A 26,192-nucleotide genomic window follows, 5' to 3' on the forward strand; every position below is an offset into this window, starting at 1 on the left:
AGTTTTCCCGGACTTAAAGTCTTTAATTGCATCCAGAAGTTCCTCCTCTGTAATTTCACCTTCACATGAGTCTTTCTGTGTGGCTGTTAATTTGACATTATCAATAGGAAAAAAATCTCTACAATTAGCTTCAGTTAGAGGAGATGGAGGCGACTGAAAAGAAAACATATGCTTAAAATACTTTGTTTCTTCCTTCAAAATATCATTAGGTGAATTATGGGTGACTCCGTCAATTGTAACCAGTTTCATTAAGTTCTTTTGGTAGCATTCCTATGTTGAAGATTAAAAAAGAATTTTGTGCATTTTTCCCCATATTCCATCCAGTTTGCTTTATTTTTATAATATATTACACTTGATCTTTCTTGAATAAGTTTTTCCATTTCTTTTTGTTTTTCCTCTAATTTATTCTGAGCCTCTATGTTACAGTTTTTATTGCCATCTATCTGTTCTGTTAGACTTTCTATTTCCTTTCTTAGTATAAACTATTTTGACCTAAATTGCTTTTGTTTTCGAGATGAGTACTGAATTGCATGGCCTCTAAAAGATATCTACCTTATCTTTGAGTAGTGATGTTTCTTTATCTACCTTATCTTTGAGTAGTGATGTTTCTTTATCTACCTTATCTTTGAGTAGTGATGTTTCTTTATCTACCTTATCTTTGAGTAGTGATGTTTCTTTATCTACCTTATCTTTGAGTAGTGATGTTTCTTTATCTACCTTATCTTTGAGTAGTGATGTTTCTTTATCTACCTTATCTTTCAGTAGTGATGTTTCTTTATCTACCTTATCTTTGAGTAGTGATGTTTCTTTATCTACCTTATCTTTCAGTAGTGATGTTTCTTTATCTACCTTATCTTTGAGTAGTGATGTTTCTTTATCTACCTTATCTTTGAGTAGTGATGTTTTCTTCATTGCATAGTTGGAAGGCGCCTTTCGGAATCTGTCTTTCTCTTTTACGATCTGTGAATCAACAAATAAAACAACAACAAATCACATCTGGGTTGAAATTCAACATTATACGGTATACTAGGGTTGGGCGGTATCCAGATGTTCATACCGTCATACCGTCTCTGTACCATACCAGGGTATATGGTATTACCGGAAATGCACACAAGGGGGCGCTATTACCCCCCCAAAAAAAAATAAAAAATAAAAATACATAAAGAAATAATAATAATAATGTTTTAAACTCTTTTTAAACAATTTAGGCAACAGGGATCTTGATCCAGGAGGGGACTGAATGTCTCTGCTGTAACCAAGGTGCTTGATCTTGACAGCTAGCCACTTAGCTAGCAAGTTAGCAAACCAAACACACATAGCTGGAGCCCTGAGCTGGATAGAATGTATTTACATTTACATTTTAGTCATTTAGCAGACACTCTTATCCAGAGCGACTTACAGTTAGTGCATACATTATTATTTTTCATACCCCCTGTGGGAATCGAACCCACAACCCTGGCATTGCAAACGCCATGCTCTATCAACTGAGCTACATCCCTGCCGGCCATTCCCTCCCCTACCCTGGACGACGCTGGGCCAATTGCACGCCGCCCCATGGGTCTCCCGGTCGCGGCCGGCTACGACAGAGCCTGGATTCGAACCAGGATCTCTAGTGGCACAGCTAGCACTGCGATGCAGTGCCTTAGACCACTATTTGACACATCTTAGATTTCTTCTAGTTATAAGCAGTGGCCCCGCGAGGCTGCGTTTTTATATATAAAAAATAATAATTTAACAGTATTGAAAATCATACCGTCGCCATTTCGAAATACCCCGGTATAAAATGGTATATCGCCCAAGCCTAGCATACACTATGAGCATAATTAATACTTCACAAAATAGGTATGGCAGGAAATTGAGCCAGATGAGAAACACATACTGCGCCCCAAATGCCACCCTATTCCCTATAGTGTCCTGGTCAAACGTAGTGCAACACATAGAGAATAAGGGCGCCATTTGGGACGCACACAGATACACTACATCACCAAAAGTATGTGGACACCCCTTCAAATGAATGGATTCGGCTACACCCCTCCACTTCAATGATCCTCAACAGGGGCCCCACAAGGGTGCGTGCTCAGCCCCCTCCTGCACTCCCTGTTCCCCCATGACTGCTCGGCCACGCACGCCTCCAACTCAATCAAGTTTGCAGACGACACAACAGTAGTAGGCCTGATTACCAACAATGACGAGACAGCCTACAGGGAGGAGGTGAGGGCCCTGGCGGAGTGGTGCCAGGAAAATAACCTCTCCCTCAACGGCAACAAAACGAGCTGATGCACCATTGAGAGCATCCTGTCAAGCTGTATCACCGCCTAGTACGGCAACTGCACCGCCCGCAACCACAGGGCTCTCCAGAGGGTGGTGCGGTCTGCCCAATGCATCACCGGGGGCACACTGCCTGCCCTCCGGGACACCTACAGCACCCGATGTCACAGGAAGGTCAAAAAGATTATCAAGGACATCAACCACCCGAGCCACTGCCTGTTCACCCCGCTATCATCCAGAAGGAGAGGTCAGTACAGGTGCATCAAAGCTGGGACCGAGAGACTGAAAAACAGCTTCTATCTCAAGGCCATCAGACTGTTAAATAGCCATCACTAGCCGGCTACCACCCGGCTACTCAACCCTGCACTTTAGAGGCTGCTGCCCTATATACATAGACAGGGAATCACTGGTCACTATAATAATGGAACACTAGTCACTTTAATAATGTTTACATATTTTAGCTTTACTCATCTCATGTGTATATACTGTATTCTATACTATTCTACTGTATCTTAGTCCATGCCACTCCAACATTGCTCGTCCTAATATTTATATATTTCTTAATTCCATTATTTTACTTTAGATTTGTGTGTATTGTTGTGTATTGTTAGATACTACTGCACTGTTGGAGCTGGGAACACAAGTGGAAACGCGTTCTCTGGAGTGATGAATCACGCTTCACCATCTGGCAGCCTGCACAGAGCCCTGACCTCAACCCCATCCAACACCTTTGGGATGAATTGGAACGCCGACTGCGAGCCAGGCCTAATCGCCCAACATCAGTGCCCGACCTCACTAATGCTCTTGTGGCTGAATGGAAGCAAGTCCCTGCAGCAATTTTCCATCATCTAGTGGAAAGCCTTCCCAGAAGAGTGGAGGCTGTTGTAGCAGCAAAGGGGGGGGGCCAACTCCATATTAATGCCCACGACTTTGGAAAGAGACGTTGGACGAGCAGGTGTCCACATCCTTTTGGTCATGTAGTGTACGTACGTCTTCTATGTCTTTGTCGTTGAATTTGTAGTTGCAAGCCTCTTTGATGGCCTGTTCCTTCTTATTGATCTCGTCCAGAGTGGGAACCTGCATACTGGCTATGATCATCTGTAGACAGAGGAGACATATCAAACAAGTTCAATACTCCACAAGAGAGACTGCTCTACGACAGGCCTGACATAACCCATCCAACTACCCATCCAACTACACATCCATCCACCCATCTTAGATCCATCCACCCATCTTAGATCCATCCACCCATCTTAGATCCATCCACCCATCTTAGATCCATTCTCTCGTTATTCAACTGGTCTGTTGTTAGAAATCTTGCCATCTACCAGGTGGAGGAGTTAAAGCAACCATGCCTCATCCAATCAGCACACTTCCACTGGCACTTCCTCAAGTCAACCATCCAATCAGCACACTTCCACTGGCACTTCCTCAAGTCAACCATCCAATCAGCATTCTCCCACTGCCACTTCCTCAAGTCAACCATCCAATCAGCATTCTCCTCCCGCCACTTCCTCAAGTCAACCATCCAATCAGCATGCCCCTCCAGTCAACTCACCGCCTCCTTCCACTTCATGAACTCGTTTTCTGTGAACTCCTGATTGGATACAAATTCCAGTCTGAAGACTCGGGTGTCACCACCATGCCTAGAGGAGAGATATGGGACAGAGCAGAGGGAAACCGTTAGAAACAGGGACAGAGAAACATTTAGTCAGAACAGAGAAACAGTCAGTCAGCACAGAGAATGTAGTCAGCATAGAGAAACAGACCGGCATAAGAGAGAAATGGGACAGAAAAAGAAACAGGCAGAGGAGGAGGAGAGAAACAGGAAGAGGAGGAGGAGAGAAACAGGTAGAGGAGGAGAGAAACAGGCAGAGGAGGAGGAGGAGAGAAACAGGTAGAGGAGGAGGAGGAGAGAAACAGGCAGAGGAGGAGGAGGAGAGAAACAGGCAGAGGAGGAGGAGGAGGAGGAGGAGGAGAGAAACAGGCAGAGGAGGAGGAGGAGGAGAGAAACAGGCAGAGGAGGAGGAGGAGGAGAGAAACAGGCAGAGGAGGAGGAGGAGGAGAGAAACAGGCAGAGGAGGAGGAGGAGGAGAGAAACAGGCAGAGGAGGAGGAGGAGGAGAGAAACAGGCAGAGGAGGAGGAGGAGGAGAGAAACAGGCAGAGGAGGAGGAGGAGGAGAGAAACAGGCAGAGGAGGAGGAGGAGGGAGAGAAACAGGCAGAGGAGGAGGAGGAGGAGAGAAACAGGCAGAGGAGGAGGAGGAGGAGAGAAACAGGCAGAGGAGGAGGAGGAGGAGAGAAACAGGCAGAGGAGGAGGAGGAGGAGGAGAGAAACAGGCAGAGGAGGAGGAGGAGGAGGAGAGAAACAGGCAGAGGAGGAGGAGGAGAGAAACAGGCAGAGGAGGAGGAGAGAAACAGGAAGAGGAGGAGCCATGGGTAGCAGCAGGTAAGAGCAGAGTAGGTTTAAATGAAGGATGCCGTACCGTAACTGAAGTCCTTTGTTGGTCCGGGTCGTTCCCAACTGGTAGACTTTAGCCGTCTCTACCACGTCAACTATTTCAGCCACCTTCTCACAGGGAATGACAAGAAGTACTCATTATTGAACATAGCTAACTGAAAATCTAAATCAAACATATAGAAAATGGTCTGCAGCAACATTGACAAGGAACAATCTCCTAAGTTAAATAGGAGTAAGGACTCCGGCAGGTTTCCCACACAGAGAGTAAGCCTAGTCACTTTCAATTGAGATTCACCATTGAACTCTATTTTTTGTCTTAATCTGGGTCCAGGAAACTGGCCCAATAAATGCGTCTCCTCACCCTGTAAACCGGTTTGCTACTACTGTTCCCAATGCCAATCCGTACGAAGCAGCCGCTCACGGTCTTCTGGAAGAAGGGCATGTGGCACCAGCGCTCCAGCTTGTGTCGGGACAGACGGACACGGTTCAGCTCGTCTGGTAGTGAAACGGGCTGCGACTTCGGTGGCGTATCCTCCTTCCTGGACAGCCACAAGACAGGAAACACAAAACGTTGGTCACTGGTTGTTGGTCATGAAGAAATGTGTTAAATTGTTGGTAAAAAAATTTGTTTTCTTATCTCAAGAAACACTTCCAAGACCGAATGGAACAGGTCCTATAGAGCAATGATGAAAACGCTCTGCAGTACCCGACAACGAACTCCAGTCAAACCATCCAAAGCTGACACGCGCGGTAGTACTACCAATGAAAGCATTATCTGCAGCCGATCGATAGATAGATAGATAGACACTTACTCGTCGTCTTCGGAATAAGATGAGGAGTGTGAACTGCGATCGCTCTTTACGGACGATTTGTCGTCATCCTCCTCCTCTTCCTCCTCATCGTCCGAGTAAACCTCGCTGGTCTTCAGGGGCTGCCGTTTCGCCAGGAGCTCCGCTGTCCAAATTTACATTTACATTTGAGTCTATTTAGCAGAACAAATCAAACTATATTTAAAGTACATTTCACAAACATGGCCTTTTGATCTCCCAACAGAGATTAAAAAGGTCAATAACACAGGAACACCCACCAAAATGTTTTGCAACGGAAAACAAAAAAAAAACCAACATTTCTTATTGGACAAATACAGATAACACCACCCTGTTTCACTACCACCCGTTGACCCCGGGTCCATAGATGCAATCTATTGACTAGATGTGTGGTTCGATGAGAACGGAAACGTGAAGACAAACATCGACAACAGACCTGTCCTGGTCTTCTTCTTCTCCCGCTCTGCTTTCAGTTCCTCCATGGCCTGAGACTTCTTATCCAGCTTCTCATCCCGTTTAGTCCTCCTCTCCTTGTTGTGAGACATAACCTAAAAAAGGAGAACGCAGTCGCAACGTACCGGTAAGGACTACGGAAACACAATATTACTGAATAAAGTAGTGTGTTGTTTAAACAGGTTTGGGATTAGACGGTGAACTCACCACTTGCTGGTCCTGATGAGTTCTGTCTTCGTGATGAGCGCCGGACGATTTCTCTCTTTTCTTCTTCTGTTCTTCCTCATGTTTCTTTTTCTTTTCCTCTTTCTCCTTCTTCTTCGCTGTTTTCAGCTTCTTTTTGATTTCAAATCTGACAGAAAGATTGACAGTGTCAGGCAGACGGTGTTCCACGATGAGTTACATAGTAATGATCGCAGGAAAGAAAGATTGTGGTAGGCATGTTGTGTAAATCAAATGATACAAAAAAATATATTTTTAATTCCAGGTTGTAAGGCAACAAAATAGGAAAAATGCCAAGTGGGGTGAATACTTTCACAAGCCACTGTAGTAGCAAGAAGAACAAAATAACTAGAATAATGTTCACAACCAGGCTCTGTACTGTTATGGCTCCAGACACAGTAACAACTCTCCTGCTGAACGCACCCCAGGCTCTGTACTGTTATGGCTCCAGACACAGTAACAACTCTCCTGCTGAACGCACCCCAGGCTCTGTACTGTTATGGCTCCAGACACAGTACCAACTCTCCTGCTGAACACACCCCAGGCTCTGTACTGTTATGGCTCCAGACACAGTAACAACTCTCCTGCTGAACGCACCCCTGGCTCTGTACTGTTATGGCCCCAGACACAGTACCAACTCTCCTGCTGAACGCACCCCTGGCTCTGTACTGTTATGGCCCCAGACACAGTAACAACTCTCCTGCTGAACGCACCCCAGGCTCTGTACTCTCATGGCTCCAGACACAGTAACAACTCTCCTGCTGAACGCACCCCAGGCTCTGCACTGTTATGGCTCCAGACACAGTAACAACTCTCCTGCTCCTCCTAGTCTCACCTCCTCTTGAGCACCTCCCTCTTCTCTATCCTGTTAAAGAGCTCCTGCTCCCTCTCCTTCTCCGTCATCTGCTCCAGCCGAGCCCTGTCCTCCTCGTCCCCCATCAGGTCCTCTCCGTAGCCATCCCTGAACACATCGTCCTCGGACGAGGAGTCTGAGCTGGAGGCAGAGCTGTTGCTCTCGGAGTCAGACACCTCACCTGGACGAGGAGAACGTTACATGGCGTTAGCATTGTTGTAGAGAGACGGCATAAATTAGATCCTCTTTTAGACCGCATTGCATCTGTATGACGATACAGTGCCGTCTCTATAGCCATGACGATACAGTGCCGTCTCTATAGCCATGACGATACAGTGCCGTCTCTATAGCCATGACGATACAGTGCCGTCTCTATAGCCATGACGATACAGTGCCGTCTCTATAGCCATGACGATACAGTGCCGTCTCTATAGCCATGACGATACAGTGCTGTCTCTATAGCCATGACGATACAGTGCTGTCTCTATAGCCATGACGATACAGTGCTGTCTCTATAGCCATGACGATACAGTGCTGTCTCTATAGCCATGACGATACAGTGCCGTCTCTATAGCCATGACGATACAGTGCTGTCTCTATAGCTATGACGATACAGTGCTGTCTCTATAGCAGCATATTTTGTCTTTGATAAGGCACCTTTCGATACAAGAGTCAAATCAACTGTTGGTCAAATTAACCAAAGGCAGCAATCAACCACTCTCTTGGGGTCTGTCCACAATTTGTCTTTATATGATTCCTTGCATCCTATCTCCTCACCTCCTTCTCAACCGTATTGGAGGAGAAGATAGAAGGTCCCTCCCCTCGGATCATCCTCTCCAATGTGTTTTGAGAAGGAGCCAAGGACAGAGGATTCCAGAATGAGTCCGGACCTTCAGAGAACTTACTTTTGTTAGTCGAACCACTGACAGTTACCACTCTCTTGGGCTACCTCCTGAAGTGTGGCCTTGCACACTGCCCACCATGGATGTAAAATTCATTGGATTGTTGTAAGCACTGGCTGGAGGGAGTTTCCACTATTCAATCCACGAGAGGGAGTATGCAAGTTCACACTTTGTAAGAAAGGGCGTAGAATCGGGCTGCAACCCTAAGTCTCAGGACAACGTACCCTCCTCTGGGGCAGAGCTGTCGGCAGAACTGTCTCCGTCAGAACTTCCGGATGATGCATCTTTATGAACCCTCTTCTTCGCTGCCTCTCTCTTCTTTTCTGTTGCCGTCGGTTTCCCTGGCTTGACCTTCTTCTTTACTTTAGGACCACCGGCGGTCCACTATGTGAAAACAACACAAAAAACAGAACATTATCACGTGACGTATCAAGGACTGTATGAAAGTATGTTAACTAATACCGTGTCTCTTTCATACCACTACTGTAAGGGCTGGTTTCCTGGACACAGATTAAGCCTAGTCTGGGATTAAGAAGTTATTTTTAAAGGTGACCCTACATTGGGCATGCATCTTAGTCCGGGAAACCAGCCCTAAGAAGATCAAACTATATGGAGAGAGGACATCACTGTGACATACCTCATCATCACTGTCTGATGTCTCAGAGTCTGATGAGGCTGCAGGCTTGCTGACTGGCTGGTTATCCTGCTGGTCGTCATGCTGGTCGTCCTGCTGGTCGTCTGAGTCCACCCTCTTCCTCTTGGTGGCCAGAGACAGGAGCTCCTGGGGGGCCACAGGGTGAGAGAGACAAAGCAGAGAGGTGAGTTTAAATCATGGGGTGAGTGAATTTACAGTGATTGGGGAAACAGAGGCCAAAGTGGAGGAGCACATATTAATGTTACGATATAGATGTTGTTATAAAGATAGTCTAAATACAAATAGGCACAATAGTGGAGGAACTGACATCCTGTAACAACATAGATCAATAGTTAATATGGATAGATTTTCACAAGATGAATGCTGCATGGTTTGCTCAGGGGACAGCTGACGGGTAAAGGAAACATTTCAGTTAATAATATAATATAATATGCATTTGCAAAGCGAACGTCGTGGCATACATTATTGGCGGACAACACACAAGCCTTCCATGAGCTACAGAGGACCAGTTGACTGACAATCTCCTTTACAGCATATTTAGTGGCTGCTGCAATGTTAGGAAGCATTACAGTACTGTAGCGGTAAATTATTCATAGTTTATCAGTCAGTCACTTTTATTATGTTGTCTTTGATTTTATAGTGTGCAACTTAACTTATTGTATTTCAATATGGTGCTGTGTAAATAACTAATGAGACATCATTGGGTAATAAGATCTCTCTGTTGAAGTTTGTCTAAATTTTTAATTGTAGCTATGTTTGTTTATGTTTTGTTTCTACGTTTCCCCAACAGGCCGAATTGTTAACTACCGACACCAGCATTATGACATTAACTAGCTGCTAACTAACTAGTATTAGGTTTAACACCAAGGTAGCAAAGATAACTAGCCAACTAGCTAGTTAGCAACTTCAAAGCGGCAAGTTACGTGATGTTAAAATCTACGATTGGCGTGTTTTTATAGCACAATATTGGCTGTAAAATAAGTAACATGACAGGTTACCTTTCAACACGTTCCCTCCGAAGCTAACTTTAGCGTGTGGTTAGCTAGCTAGCTAACTGTTTTGTCAACACCAATATAGAACTTTAGTCATGCAGGAGATAACGTTATAAATCCGAAGGTCACTGTAGTCTTTGATTACCAAATGATCACAACAACACATTAGATTAAATGTTGCCCACAGGATATTATACTGGGATTTAAATGAAGCCAATAAAACTTCAGGCCTACGGCGCGGTGTTTTCCTCCAAACTCAAGGCACAGCCAGCACGCTAAACATAAGCTAGCTAGCTAACCCAAACTGTTCTTATCCAGTTGTCAACCCCGCTAGCGGTAAACAAATTCAAACCAGACAAGGTGCATCCTCACCTGATCTAAATTATCATCACTAGCGCTGTCTTCAGAGTCAGAGTCGATAACGACTCGACCTTTCCGCTTCTTTACATTCACCATGATGAGCTAGTTGACTAGCTCGGCTACCCGTGTGTGCGGTGTGTTGTTGAAGACGAGCGAAACGGCGGTAGTTAGCGCCGCAATCCTGCGCTAGAGTACCACTGGGCATGCGTCTCAATGACAAACCGCGCAACAACAAAAAACTAGTGGAACGGAAAATACCAGCCGTGATTCCAGGGAGGAAGTTAATCTGCACGGACCACAACATTGGACATGGGAGCTACACGTTCTTTCATAATGATTACACATGTATAAGTATGTGGTACACATGTTATCATATGTATTCCACGCTGTGAGTGATGAACACAATGCAATCTAACAAAAGGCCAGTTCTAAATCAATTCACAAGACAGATCCAACCGGCAAAAATTAGCTGGCTAGCTAAAGCCATCAGTCACTGTGTAACGTTGGTCGTTGAGTAAGTAACTACATCGAGGTTCCTGCTATGTACTGTCAAAACTAGCTTATTCATAGTGTACATTCGGCGATTCACTTTATCAAATAGCTTGTCGTCGTGGCTATGAACCAGAATGCCCTGCTACAAAATGTTGATGTGGCCATCTACCTATTGCTTAGCCCAATAATGGACTAAAGGAGCCTAACGTTACTCCTTCTAGTCCAAGGACCTTACATGTTCTGTTTAAAGGTGAATTGGCTCTATCTTAAACGTGAATCGATTCTCAATTACGGTATGGTTCTAGAAACATAAATCCTTCTAGTTTCATATCACATCCAAATACATTCATAAATGCAAAATAAACACTTACTGTACACTGTTTTAACCGCTTTTAACACAGTTGCAGCCGACAGTATTTTTCAGTGACAATACGTTTGTGGCGTCCGTCTTCCGTTTACACACAGGTGTTCGGAGACGCAGATAGCTATAAGCACAGATAGTCCACCCTGTCTTCCGTCTGTTTTCCATAAACAAGCGCTGTAACATCGAAATATGGCGGTGTGGGAACCCTAGCCCCATAAAGGTGTTTATCAATTTAACGTTTAGTTTTTTTCGTTTTTTTGCTGATATGAAAGATCCTTGTGCTTCTGTGGTGTCCAAAAGACAAACCTTTGCTGATAATGCCGTGATGATAAGAAGTCCGCCGACACTGTACTTTGTTTATAAAGGTTTATTATAACAAAGAGTTTCAGCGTCAGATTTACAGATACCTGCAGATATCTGAAGAACAGCAAGAGCCAATTCTGTAATTCGCTATTCCCCCTCCTGTTCAAGACATGGTATTTATATCATATATGACATAGTATGGCGTGATTTTAATATCCAATCCCTGGCCTTTTTCACATATCTCCCCATATCATTTTTTCCAGGAACTTTAGTAATGCTTTCCAGATGTTTCAGCAAAGTAGAGTAAAGTTAATCTATTACACCATTTGCAAACATCAGCAAAATCCTAGACCCTCAGACACTACATATTTCCCCCCTTCGAGACTAATTAAGTCTCGAAAACAAAAAGAATAGGATTATGACAAATAACAATTTTCGTACTTGAGTAACTTTAACAATAAACCAACATTTATGGAGAGTAAACACATGTTTATATAAACACATTTTTGTATGTAGTGTAAATACATTATTATGGAGTGTAAATAAATTGTTATGAAGTGTAAATAAATTGTTATGGAGTGTAAATAAATTGTTATGGAGTGTAAATAAATTGTTATGGCGTGTAAGAGCGAAAAACCGGTCTGGCAGCTTTCATTCCAAATATCCATCAGTCAGTCAAGACAGGAAAATTCTCTCACGGCCCCTCTGCCCTAGGCGACCACCTAAGTACTCCAGATCAATTTATACATCTTTATCAATACATTTTAAGCTATGATGCAATTGAATACATATGAAAACCCCAGCAAACAAAATACAATCAAAATGTCCACATTCAGGCTGGTCGACCCATCGGACCCTCCTGTGGATTCTCTCTGTCCTTGCCTAGACCCCATATCCCTAAACTTCAACGAAATAAACAAAAACATCTGATGTCCCCACATGTACCCAACAACAGAAAACATAGTTCTTCAAAAATTAATACAGAAAGAATATAACACTGGAATGTAGTCCACTACACTTCATCTCCTCCACAGTGTCGACTTTCAATGCGACGTTGATGATGGAATCTGAACATTTCCACACCTTCCTTGTTCCACTTCCTCCAGTCCATTCATATTGTCCATGTTTGAGTATTTGAGTCCCTCTACATATTCCCCCATATGCTTCTGGAAGAAAAGAAAATACCAAACAGTATCTTTTGCAAAACAACACATGCAAATTAAAACATCAATATCAACTAAAAATGATATATAAAATGATATATAAAATTAATCACATTCCATTTCCCCCCTTTGATTCATAACAAAACACTAAATATCACAATAATATGTAAAGACGTGAAAAATGATCGGATAATCAAAATGGATATCTATCCATCAATACTCCATCTAGCCCTACTTGTTTATCTCCATCCAGTTCAGTAACAGTTAACAACGGCATCTGAGTGTTGTCCCCAGGCATCACAACTCCAACCCATCTCAATATCATAGCCTTCGCAAAAGTCAATAACAGAGTACAAAAACAAAACATTACACACAGCGCTATAAGAGCTGCTACTAAAATCTGAACTATCACTGCTCCCACTGGGCCCAACTGATCTTGCAACCAAGCCTTCGCTGACCATCCAGCTCCTTCAGATCTACCAAACGCATCCCTTATACTCTTCAATGCATCTATAACACTAGTGATATTATCGGAACTATCGGGGATCAAAGTATAACAATCATCTCCCGTCAGATTCATAGCCACACATAAGCCACCTTGTTTGGCTAAAATATAGTCAAGAGCCATGTCATGTTTCAACAACGTCAGTCTGTGACTTCTTTGAGTATTTGACAGAAGATCAAACCCTCGTATCGTTTCATTTGCAAAACCCTGCAAAGTATAGGTAATATTATCAATGTGATCTGCCAAAAATGTTACACCATACCATGGAAAAAGTCCCAGTCCCCACTTCTCTCCTAGACTTATCCTCCAATGGTAGGACTCCAAACTATTAAATTGTGCCATTTCCCTTTTCACCCTATTTCCAGACCTAGAATCAGTTTTAGCAGTATCCGATGCCTTTCCCTTTTGGATAGTATAAACCTCATATGGAAGTTTCAACGTCGACATGTAACAACATCCTGTCCATCCATAGGGTAAGAATATATATGCTTTATCACCACAAACCCACCAAATATCTCGAAAATTCCCAATAGTCACATTCCCAGGCAAAAGCTGATCTTTTACCATCAAAGTCCTTCTGTTCTTACTAAATGGAACATAAAAAGTTACTTTATATGTCTCACCACTAACCTTACGTTCATGCTTACCCAAAGTCATCATATACTCATCACAATCTGATATTCCCATAAACATACCTGGTCCATCATATGTTTTATTTGAACAAAAACAGCTTCTAGCCCTTACTGGTTTCACCTCCAATGCTTCAGGAATCGCTGTTAACTGATTTTCATTCTGATCTAACAAATTGACATAGGGTAATTCATTTAACCAAGAGCAATTAAACCTAGGCCTAAACAAATGCCTCGACAATGACATCATCATATCTGTTACTGATTGTTGCTGATACAACAACCATGATAAAGCATAAGATTGACACGCGGTTGATAGAGGTTGAGCCACTGTCTCTAAGATTGAACCCCATGTACCTGGTGATGGAATTCTCAGCAGACATGGACCCTCAAGATTCCTCACTGATCTTACAGAATGAGTTAACTGCTGGAACCATAGATTCTTACCTGCCCATCCATCTTTAATTTGCAAAACAGAAGAATCAAATCCATATGCCTTCCATTTAGTTTCTCTCTTCCCTAAAGAGCGGTATTGATCAGATATATGTTCTTGTCTTCCATCAAAATCAAAGAACTCATCCTGTACCCCCGGGATAGTATTCTCCACTATTTCAGATGAATGTACATGATTCACTGCTACCATCTGTTCTCCTGTTTCAACACTATCCTTACTACCATTTACAACACTCTCCATCTGTATCACAGACTTCTGAGTCATGTTTACTACATCCTTTAGTTTCAGGAAAGTTGTTATTGGTGTCTGTGTCACATTTCCGGGGCGTGTTATCGCTGTTGTAACATTCCTTTCTTCCAAAGTTATTGTTAAAATAGTTGCTTTAGTTGATGTATTAACACTTTTAATTAGGTCCAGTGGCAAAGTTACAGATGTCCTCTGTGTATTATTCATTGTTGGAGTAGCTACTGTAGTATACTGCTCCTGAACTCCTTTGGTAACTGTGGAAACTTCAACAGACTTTAAAGTTTCTATCATAAGCGTCACCTTACGGGTTACATAGCCTTCTAACCAGTAATTCTTAACCGGAACAAATTTGAATGCTGGCTCTAAATAAGTACAAGTATATTCTCCCTGATCTTCCCATGTAATATTACGCAAAATAAGTGAGCAATCACTCATAACCCTCTTCCATTTCATATCGTTGTACAAAATATACTTCCTTTGGTTAGGTGGCACAGCTTCTACTTCTAGTCCTGATAACAACATTTCTTCTCCATAATTATCTCTCCACGTGGGAGGAATGTCACCACCCCCACTCCGTCTCTCACATCTACAAGGGAGATGAGCTGTACCACCCATCCTAGCCCTAATGACAGTCTTTTCTTCTAAAATTGGTGTTGGAGCGAGTTTCTGAGGCGCCATTGTAATGAAATGTGATACATTTATAGCTTTAATAGCTGTCAATGTTGAAAGAGTTGAATTGCTTCTCACTGTTGTTGCATTAGGTTGAAGTGTTGATGTAATTGTTGTGGATTCATCTATTTTCCCTACACCTTGGAGCTCTTTACTTGTATTTCCATCTATCACCACTAGTGTCACTACATTAACTCTCAGTCCCGACTCTAATCCCTCACTTTCAAACTGTGGATTATAAAAAATACATTTATAATCACCTTGATCCTCCTGCTGGGAATTGTACACATAGAGAGTACAATCACCCTCAATCTTCATTCTTCTCTTATCATTCAGCAACGCATACTTTCTCAATGCAACTGCTCCTAACAGATCTAAACTCCTGCCATGGTTGTCTTCCCACTGAACTCTAAATTTCCCTTCACCACTGTTCTCTCTCGTGCACTGGCATGGAAGCTGAGCTGACTTTCCTAGGGTTACTTCAACCCTAGTTTTCGTAACGTTTTGGTCTGACTTTTCTCCTAGCTGGTCTGGGCCTACTTTGTCTAACTGAATCATCAGCTTCTCCTGTAACAGAGTTGCCCTTGGTGATCTCCGTGGTTTCACATTCCACTGAAATATTCGCTGTTGTGTCTGGGACGTATTGAAAATCAATGTCCCCAAATCTCTTTTCCTTTCCATCCATTGCAGAGTCATCTCTGGCATCATCAGAAGTGTACACATTATCATCAATGTTGTCCACAACATGAACAATCTCTCCTTCTGGGTTTTGACTCTGGATATTGTCAGGCATCTCTCCTTCCACCTGTTCTTCCCTATCTTCATCCTGCTCTCTTGAGCCTTCAACATCCTGTCTCTCTGTGCGTGGCACCACTTCTCCAGGCGCTTTAACACAATGTGACAAATGATACCACGTTGGAGATCCTTTAACCTGGACAGCTGTTCCAGTACTACGAACAACTTCAAATGGTCCCTCACGACGTTCGTTATACCACTTCCTTCTAAATACCTTCACAAACACCTTGTCCCCCTGTTGCACTGTACTCCTTTTTTGCTCATCAAGCTTCTCCTGCACCTCTTCTTTTCTTTGCCTGTCAGAAACATATGTGGACAGCTTTTTATGAAAATTGGCCATATATGTAACGTACGCTCTCATTTCATCTTCCAAGAGAGCCAAGCTTGGACCCTTTCCGCTTGTTCGCAAACAAGGCGTAGGCATCCTTCTTCCTGTGACCAGTTCATGGGGTGTCATACGTAGATCACGCAACTCACTTGAGCGACACACCATTAATGCTAAAGGAAGCGCCGCTATCCAGTTTAGACCCGTATGCTGGCAAATTTTGACAATGCAATTTTTCAAGACACCGTTCATTTTTTCACAAATCCCTTGACTTTGTGGGTGATAAACTGCTCCAAGACGTTGCTTAATTCCCAATTTTTGCAACGTCAATTTCACTGATTTATCCACAAATTCTTTCCCATTGTCTGAGGATATTCGGTTGGGAAATCCCCACCTGCTTATGACTTCTTTGCACAAGAACTTAGCAACCGACTGAGCATCTTTTCGCTTGGTTGGACAGGCCTCCGGCCATCGTGAAAATCTATCTACAACCACCAACATGTATCTTTTCCCATCAACTGGTTTTATCATATCAACAAAGTCGATAACCAACTCACGCATGGGACCTCTCGGTGTAGGAATGTGGCCAGGAAGAACAGTCACACCCCTGCGAACATTGTTTTTCAGACAAATTGTGCACCTGCCTATGACATAGTCAACTTGTTCAAGCAAATATGGTGCCCAAAAACCATACTCCTTTGTGATCTTTCTCTTAACCTCCCCCCTTGCAACATGAGCTAACCCATGTGCTTCCTGAATCATCAGACCTAATAGGTCTGGAGGCGCTACTATCAACCCCTCATGGTTTCTCCAAAGACCAGTAGCATCTTTGACGGCACCTCGGTCAAACCATAATTGTTTGTCGATCGTAGAAGCAGCTTCCTGCATCAAAATCACATCCTTAAGCGTAATTTTGTCTTCCAAGTCCACTGCATGAGTGACCAGAAAAACTTTGCCCAATTTGTCCGCTCCTGTGACGGCTTTTGCAGCTTCATCAGCAGCTTTGTTCCCTTGTGTTACTTTTGACACATCTGTCTTATGAGCTGCACACTTAGCTATCGCTATCTCTATAGGCTTCATCATAGCGTGTAACAGTTTCATTATTTGCGCATGATGTTGTATCGGAGAACCATCCGTTTTCTTAAACCCTTGACCTTTCCACACTGCTCCGAACAGATGACATACACTATGTGCATATGCTGAATCAGTGTATATCGTCACTCGCTTTCCTACCAAACATGCTTCTGTTAGCCCCACAAGTTCAGCAAGTTGTGCAGACGCAGGCTGTGGTATTACTTCAGCCTTTTCGACGACAAATCCAGTTCCTTGGGCTTTGACTACTGCATAGCCAGCGCACAATTTGTCTCCCACACGATAACAAGACCCATCAGTCCAATACTCCAGGTCTGCTTCACGTAATGGAAAGGCTTGCAAATCTGATCGAAGCCTTGAGTATTTCTCTGCTTCCTGGACACAATCATGTGGCTCACCATCCTCTGAAGTTGGCAAATTCTCGGCTGGATTCACCGTATCACACTTCACTAGGGTGACATCTTCCTGCTCTAAGAGCCTGTGATAGTCTCTGAGCCTAGGCATAGTCAATGTATATTTCCCAAAGTTCAGAAGATTTCTGAGACTATGATGGGTAAGAATTGTTACTGGGTAACCCATTGTAACAGATGATGCTTTGTTATACATTGAATATACTCCCACCATTGCTCTGTAGCACAGTGGTAGTCCTAGTTCTACTTCTGAATAGGCAGTAGAGTAGTAGGAAATAGGCTGAGGATTCATCCCTGTGCCTGTCGGCTGACAAAGAACTGCACATGCATATTTACCTCCAGTAGAAGTAGACACATATAGCAAACAATTCTTAGAGTAGTCTGTTAATGTGAGTGCAGGTGCCTCCTGCAACCTCTGTTTGATCGTTTCAAATGCCACAAGGCCTTCCTGTGTCCAGGAAAGATTGCTATGGAGTTGACCATTTCCAGTATCCTTAACCATAGCTCTCAAAGGCCCTGTCAAACTAGCATAGCTCTCAACCCAAGCTGAAGAATATCCAGCAATACCAAGAAATGTCATCATCTCTCTGACAGTTCTAGGCTTCGGAGCCTTACGAATAGCTTCCAATTGACTATCCGAAATGCTTCTGTTTCCGTGCGTTATTTTCTGACCCAAATAAACAACCTTCTCCTGGCAATATTGCAACTTTTTTCTGTGAAACCTTATGTCCCTTTTCTGCCAATACCTGTAGCAATTTAATTGAGTCTCTATGACATGTTTCCTTATCCTGTGAGCAGATAATTATATCATCTACATACTGAATGACAGTGCTTTGCAATATCTGATCTATCCCTACCAAATCTTCCTTCAATACTTTATTGAAAATGTGAGGGCTGTGCCGAAAACCCTGTGGCAAACGATTGTACTCATAGAACTGTCCCTTATATGTGAACCCAAATAAACCCTGACTCTCTACACTAAGTGGAACACTAAAAAATGCACCACATAAGTCTAACACCGTAAAATGTGTCGCATCAGGAGGAATTTGGGCTAACAAGGTATGCGGGTCTGGCACTTCCGCTGGAAAGTCAGTTACTACCTCATTCACTGCTCTTAAATCATGAACCACACGATAAGTTTCATCTGGTTTTTTCACAGGTAACAAAGGTGTGTTACTCTGAGGATTTTTTGTTGTCCTTAAAACACCTGCTTTCGAAAGTCCTTCAATTTGTGGTTCGATCCCTTGGATTGCTTCATCTTTCAATGGATACTGATTCTTCCAAGGAGGTCTGGCTCCTGGTCGAAGTTCAACTTTCACCGGTTGGGCTGATTTCACAAGTCCAATATCGGTACTGTGTTGAGACCACAAAAATTCTGGAACTTGTTGCAACATCTCCTCTTTCATAGGGTCTGAATCCATCTTCACACTGCAAATAGATTCGTGTGTTATCCGTACAGCTTGTGGCTCTCCTTGCCCTTGAGCCGAAATCATGATTTTGAGAAATCGGTGATCTTCAGTCCTCCAAATCGCCAAATTCTCTTTCATCGGTATGAAAACAGCTTTCTCTGCTTCTGTCATCATTTCTCCTATTTGCTTCTGCTCATAGCCTTCAGAAACCAACAAGGTCACATGTGGCACACTCTTCTCAATCTCAAATTCTTTATCCAGATAATCGTCTGTGTTTATCTTCATAGCTGCTCCTTGTGGTCCTAAAATTATGCAACATGAGCTAAGTTGAACTTTCTTTGGTTGATGACTCAGCCATTCCTCTGAGTCCGATTGGGCAGCATTCTTGAAATACTTGAGCGTACAATGAAATTGATATTCCGGAAACCTCGCATCTGGCATGTTTGACACAATGAATTTCTCCCACATCTTAGCCTGCTTCAAAAAATCTTCACTGAGATTTCCAATCCAGAATACTGAAGAAGAATCCATCTCTGTCGTCATCGACAATTGGTAAACATTTTCCTTTGGCACCTCTATCAGACAGCCGTCTGGTGTACATTTTATTGTACAGTTCAATTTACACAATGCATCTCTTCCCAACAATGCAATAGGTGTATGTTCTGATACTAGTATGGGTATTGTAATTTTCTGATTTTCATAGCAGAGCTCAATTGGTTCCGTAAGAGGAATCAGCTGTTTCACTCCCTCAAATCCGATTGTCCTAATGAGTTGATTGGACATAGTGAGATGTGTAACCTCTTCAGGCCGAACGCAGGTAAAAGCAGCTCCGCTATCCGCCATCACTTCCAATGGTCGGTTGTTTATTTTTACCTCAATTGTTGGATCTTTTTCCGGTCCTGATGCTACCAGCTGACACCCCCCTTTCGGATCTTCTGGGCACCTCTAGAATCCTTGCTCCGGGCCCCTATAAGGGTTCACCGGTCCTCCAGATGATCTTGACTGGCCCCTGTATCTTCCTCTGAAATTCCCTCTGGTGTTTCCTTCTGGCCCATTACACTCACGGGCAAAATGACCAACCTGTCCACAATTATAACACACTTCTGAAGATTGCTGGAAGTGTGGCTTAAATCTTCCTCCTCTTCCTCTTCCTAAACCTTCTCGTCCTCTTCCTCTCCAATTCTGTCTCTGTCCAGAAACTGGCTGTGGATATGAAAGAACTGGTACCGCTATTGGTGTCTGGTACAATTGTGGTTGGAACTGGTTCGGTTGAAGCTGTGGCAGTGATTGTTGATTTGCTTTACCCTGATTCTGCATAACCAGAGCTTGTTTCTTCTCCTTCTTATTCTCCACCAGTTGTATTTGATTGAGTTTTCTGAGAGTTTCTTGGTCCTGTTCTTTCTGGTTGTGTTCCTTTTTCCGGTACAGATCCACTTGATGGGCTATATGATCTGTATAGACACCTTTTGTCATGCTCCCAAGTCCAACCACTTCTGCCAGTTTGCTCCTTACCGGTAAGGGCAGTCCCATCTGTAGTTTAGCTCTCAAGATTGACTGCTCAATTTGACTCACATCTGGATCATTTCCGGTAATATTTCTCCACACCTGATGAACTCTTGACACGTAGGCTCTCGGATTTTCTTGTTGTCCTAGTGGGTCAATCAGAATGTTGTCAGGATGCACATTTGTTGGAAATGTATCTCTCAGTGCTCTCCACAGCCGATTTCTACTTGCAGCCAACAATTCAGGGTCGTTCACTGCAGTCCCCACATATCTATGAAGTCCAGCTCTCTGAAAAATTTCTTCCATGCCTGGAATCCCAAGGAGATTAGCCAAAAGTCTCTTAATGTCTCCTATGGCAGACTGTGTTCCCACCGTAATTTCTTCCAACTTTGAAATCCAAGGATATGCTCCATCTTGAAGAGTAGGCAGCTTCTCAAGTATATCTGACATATCGGTATTCTGCAAAGGCTTATATTCTAGGTTTTGTCCTCGAATGATCACCGGCATAATTTTCTTACTAGTGCCATCTTTCCTTGGCCTCAATGTATATTTCTTCTCAGATTCTTGGGATTCTTTTCTCAGCAGCTTCTTCTCCTTTGTCTTCAGCTTCTTGAGTTGTTCTTCCAGTTCTTTTACTTCTTCTAAATTATTGGCCTTATACAGGTATGATACGCATCGGTCTATATCTCTTTCTATTTCTTCTGTGCTAGTCATTGTAGGATGAAATCCTCTTGAATATGAAGCACCTTTAGTCTCCAAATCTTCATCGTTGTCTCCATCTTCGTTTTCATCAGAACTCGAATCACTTGTATTCTTCTTCTTCCAACTTCCATCACCCCTTCTTTCCGCTCTGGCCAACCTCTGTCTGATGACAGGGTCATATCCACCCATGATCTCTTCTGAATCACTCTGATCATCATCATCATCATCATCGTCATCATCAAGTTCCATCCTCCTTGACCTCACTCTACCCTTAGTCTCCAGACATCTCGTTTTCTTCCTGCTTTTGGAGTTTGGATTCATCTTTATGGTCGTTTCTGCTTGTCCTCTCTCTATTATTCGTTCATCTTCATCTCTGATGCAATAATCACCCTCCTGAATGATCACTGGAAGCTGAGGATAAACGTCCTTAAACTTGGCTTCTTTCTCATAAGGTGGGGGTGTTTTTGCTGAATCCATATATGAGAAAGGTGTATTGACTTCTGCCATTAGTTTTTCTGTCACCTTCACCTCTTTTGCCATTTTCTCTGTACCTCTGTCTCTCTTATCTTTTGTATCTTTTATCAGTTTTTGTCCTTCATTTTCAAACAGCTTAAGAACACCCAGCTCTCTTTGTCTTTTTTCTTTGCGTAGTTTTCCTTTCTTCCCCTTCTTTTGATCTGCCTTATACGTGGATACAAGCACTTGCATTATCTTGATGACGTCTGGGTTAAGAGTCCCTTCCACTGGCCATGGTTGTTCAATGTCAGGCCAACGTTTATTCCATTTTTCAGATAATTTTGCTATACTATTAACTAGAGGATTACTATTCTGTACTACATCAAGAGGAGTAATTGCTTTTGTAGTTTTGATGTTCTTTTTCCCCATTGTAATGACTATGTTATGTGTTCCCTCTTTTTTTTTTTTTTTTTTTATTAAAAAATAATTAATCAATTAATCCAATCAATCAATCAAGTAACTAAATCAATCAACTAATTCAATCAATCAACCAATTAATCAAATCAATCAACTAATCAATTAAATCAATCAATCAATCAATTAATCCAATCAATCAACTAATCAACCAAATCAATCAATCAATCAATTAAATCAATATATCAATTTATTTTGTGAATTTTATTTTACCAAATGATTGATTAGTGGCAGTCTTACCACATCCGATGAGGAAGAGTAAAGGAAAGTAGTCAACTTCAGAGCAATTCAAAAATAAAAGACCTGTACCAGCAACACTAGAGCACTCACAACCCAATTGCTTAATAAGCACCTAATTACCTTAATTTTACAGAATAATGTCAATGCTGGATTTCCAACACAACTCTAATCAAAACAAGTCATTCACAAAAACTCTAATGTGCAATTATCAATTACATCAATTCATCAGTCTGTTGCCAAGTTCCTGCGAAATGGTCACAACATGAAATATTCTATGTAGACACAATGTATCAATTATATCCTGTAAGGGAAAGTAGGTTTTGTGGATAAGAACAGCACTGGCCTTGATTGGACTGGGTTGTTGTCGCTGATGTCAGCTGATGTCAGCACCTCCTCTCTCTCTTTCTCTCTGTCTCCTCCTTCTCGTCTCTCATATGACAGAAAGACAAAAGAACAAACAAGATTTTTTTTTTCACATTCACGCTAAGAAATAAGCAAACAGCTTAACTCAGGAATATTATAAATAGCTCAATAACATTTTATTTTATTTATTTATTTTATTATTATTATTTTTAATCCGTCAATATATCTCTCATTCACCAAACTCAACCGATTATCAACCAAACAGTTTTACAGTCAAGCAACAGTTAATTCAACAGAACATTTCACTTGTGTGCAAGATTCCCCCTCCCTTTTCTTTTTGTCTGCTCTGAGACTGCCTCTCCCAGCAGTTCAGTGCAGGGGAGTGGCACATCTGTTGTACGTAACTCTAAACTCATAAAATCCTACGCGTGCGCAGTTCAGTCACCAATGTGATTTCAGAGTGAAAGGAACAGACAGACCCGCTGTCGCTCCGTTCTCTCCTCCCATAGACAAACAATAAGACTTTACAGAACTCACAAACGAACACGGAACACAAAGAACATAGAACACAAATCCCACTTCCAAGTTTGTTATCTTCACTTATCCTAATCTGCAGATTTATAGTTATGTTGTTATCAATTACAAAACATCTCTATACACACTTAAAAAGTCCTCCCTGTAGGCTCATGATTAGTTAGTAAACGTTCTCTTTTTCTAGAGACTCATAAGATTTTTAAACTTATTGTCCTTCCAGGGGGCTCATAGTTTATATAGTTTAAGAATTATAAACGTTCTCACAAACAGAGACTCATAAGATGTTTAACCTTAACTTCGTTGTAGGGGCTTAACTTTTTTTTTCTAGGGGCTTAACTTCTTATGAAAACAAAAATCCCTGTTCTCAACCAAAACATATATATATATATATGTATAAATCTCTAACATAGATCTTATTTTAACATGAGTCGACACACAGCTGGAACTCATCAGGCACGCAGCCACTCTCTCTGTTTCACACAAACACATACACACCCGCAGGCTCCGTTTTCTCAAACACACAGGATCCGTTTATACAAAGCATGCTTATCGCCGTTCCTATTTTCTTTTATATTCCTTTTGCTAAATTTCTGCTACCTTCAGGTTGTAGACATTCAAAAGAGAGGATTACTTCAGACAAATACTTCGTCAAATAGATTCTGAGCGGTAAACATACAATTGAATATATTTTCTTCCAACCTGCAGTTCCCAGAACTGACTTGAGAGTTAATCTAATAACTATCAAGATTTATGGCCCATCATATTGATCGCCTCGTTTTTCAAGGGCTTCCTTAAATTAACGGCGTCCTAAAGTATACTGTCTTTTATTCCTTCATGCCTTATTTCTTCATAATTTTCCTGGACACTCCTTTTCCTTTTATTAAAGCTAAATATATGTGTGCCCTATTGGTGTGCCCTATAGACACTCCCCACTTTTTGCGTTGTTCTCAACGCAAACTAATTTAGAAAATTTAGAACGGAATTCCTATCACACAGCAAAAAAAACAGCAAAACGCACGCACAAGTAATTTTGACGGTACATCTTGAACGCACACACTCTGGACTCACAAAACGGCCAGCGCCCAATATTAGGGATTAAGCTCACCTTATCTGCCGGCTTCTTGAGCGGGAGTCACTTTGTAGCCCAGGAATGGAATGCAGAGAAAAGATGTATCACGCCCCCAAAAATAAAACAACCTCGTCGCCATTATGTGGTGTCCAAAAGACAAACCTTTGCTGATAATGCCGTGATGATAAGAAGTCCGCCGACACTGTACTTTGTTTATAAAGGTTTATTATAACAAAGAGTTTCAGCGTCAGATTTACAGATACCTGCAGATATCTGAAGAACAGCAAGAGCCAATTCTGTAATTCGCTATTCCCCCTCCTCCTGTTCAAGACATGGTATTTATATCATATATGACATAGTATGGCGTGATTTTAATATCCAATCCCTGGCCTTTTTCACATATCTCCCCATATCCTTTTTTCCAGGAACTTTAGTAATGCTTTCCAGATGTTTCAGCAAAGTAGAGTAAAGTTCATCTATTACACCATTTGCAAACATCAGCAAAATCCTAGACCCTCAGACACTACACTTCCAACCCCGTACCGCAAGCGATGCGTGTTACTGTTCGGATCAAGCGCTGGGACTCTTAACAAAACACCCACATACAGAAGACACCTTCATCCTATGACTCTTATGTGTAATGTAATGGAACTGAGAGTCATGGCCAAGGGCTACCTATGGCTAAGAACATGAGAATGCCCTGGCTGATGCGTTTTATTTGATCATATTGACAGTCACGACTTGAAAACCTATTTTTTTGTATTTTTCTCAACACCAGGATTACCTATCATGGCCGTGTCAAGGGCTACACATTTCACCCCAGCAGTAAGGTTTCTGGGCTCCTGGCTACAGAGACTCTTCATCCCGGGGGCCCTCAGCTGTCTGTGGGATGTAGGACCGTATCTGGGGGGGAGTACAGACATCCAGGCCAGACACAGGACCACACCCCTATCTGGAAGAAGTTTGACTTCCAAAAAAATAGTGCAGGGGATGAGGAAGCATTTTACCCTGATGAAGAATGAGTTTCTGGGCTGCTGGACAGGGCCGGAGTGGAAACAACTGGTTGAACACATTCTGGAGCAGACCAGAGTGATCTAGGAGTTCAGAGGGCCAGAGAGCCATCTGAAGCTGGGCAAGAACAATGCTACATATCTGGTGTGTGGAACTCTGCTCTGCTCCCCCCAGGGATGGAGTGACACGTTATAGTGGATACTGCGCTCCAAGCTACCCATGGTTAGTGAATGATGCTGTCTTAAATATAGCCTGGGTGCCCATGGTTAGTGAATAATGTTGTCTTAAATGTAGCCTGGGTGCCCAGGCTGTTTCTGCTCTCTTGCCAACTCCTTATGGAATGACTGAGGGACAACTTGGCATGATCGCAGACAGACTGGCACTCAGGCTAGTCTTCCCTCCCCAAACGATGAGCATGTCCTTTCATGTTACAGAATTAGTTTTAAAGTATCCATTTATTATGTTAACCCTAAACCTGGTTTTTACAGGGTCCGTTTGACAGTAAGCATCATGATTGGTCCAGTTTCAACACCCTGCACATCTGTGGTGCCGGGTGTCCATGGATGATCAACGTCGGTGCCGGGACTTACTTCTCCCACCAGAAGGATGACATGTACAGTTACTTCCTGTACAAATGGGGAGGGCCTTACTGGCAAGATACAGTAAAGCCAGGTCTCCTGAGTTTCTTTTCATTTGAGTACTGAACTGTCTTCAGTGGTTTGAGTCCCACACAGTACATATTAAGCTCCCTCACGACGCCAGGACAGCGGAGTCACTCACCACCTTCCGGAGACATTTGAAACCCCACCTCTTTAAGGAATACCTGGGATAGGATAAAGTAATCCTTCTACCCCCCTAAAAAAAAAAAAAAAAAAAAATTGTAAAGTGGTTATCCCACTGGCTATAGGGTGAATGCACCTATTTGTAAATCGCTCTGGATAAGAGCGTCTGCTAAATGACGTAAATGTAAATGTAATTAACCTGGGTACCAG

At 42.6% G+C, this 26,192-nt stretch overlaps 1 protein-coding gene and 1 long non-coding RNA gene across 2 annotated transcripts in view; one reads left to right on the forward strand and one right to left on the reverse strand.

Annotated features, from left to right (window-relative positions):
- Window positions 1-10,201, reverse strand: part of rtf1 (RTF1 homolog, Paf1/RNA polymerase II complex component) — a 25,711-nt gene extending 15,510 nt beyond the window's left edge. Inside the window, exons 1-12 of the mRNA XM_041854491.2 lie at window positions 10,005-10,201; window positions 8,623-8,766; window positions 8,210-8,369; window positions 7,066-7,264; window positions 6,216-6,360; window positions 5,992-6,103; window positions 5,541-5,682; window positions 5,090-5,267; window positions 4,754-4,836; window positions 3,827-3,914; window positions 3,259-3,366; window positions 883-960 (exon numbers count right to left, since the gene is read on the reverse strand). Of these exons, the coding sequence (XP_041710425.1) occupies window positions 883-960; window positions 3,259-3,366; window positions 3,827-3,914; window positions 4,754-4,836; window positions 5,090-5,267; window positions 5,541-5,682; window positions 5,992-6,103; window positions 6,216-6,360; window positions 7,066-7,264; window positions 8,210-8,369; window positions 8,623-8,766; window positions 10,005-10,088 (1,521 nt within the window). The 5' untranslated portion in view covers window positions 10,089-10,201. The remainder of the gene's footprint in view (window positions 1-882; window positions 961-3,258; window positions 3,367-3,826; window positions 3,915-4,753; window positions 4,837-5,089; window positions 5,268-5,540; window positions 5,683-5,991; window positions 6,104-6,215; window positions 6,361-7,065; window positions 7,265-8,209; window positions 8,370-8,622; window positions 8,767-10,004) is intronic.
- Window positions 8,719-26,011, forward strand: LOC121544554. The gene is made up of 3 exons (XR_005996129.2): window positions 8,719-8,803; window positions 24,968-25,422; window positions 25,689-26,011. It is a non-coding gene; the product is annotated as an uncharacterized LOC121544554 (long non-coding RNA).
- Window positions 26,012-26,192: the final 181 nt, after the last annotated feature.

This window comes from Coregonus clupeaformis, chromosome 29 (genome assembly GCF_020615455.1).
Source record: "Coregonus clupeaformis isolate EN_2021a chromosome 29, ASM2061545v1, whole genome shotgun sequence".
NCBI lineage: Eukaryota > Metazoa > Chordata > Actinopteri > Salmoniformes > Salmonidae > Coregonus > Coregonus clupeaformis.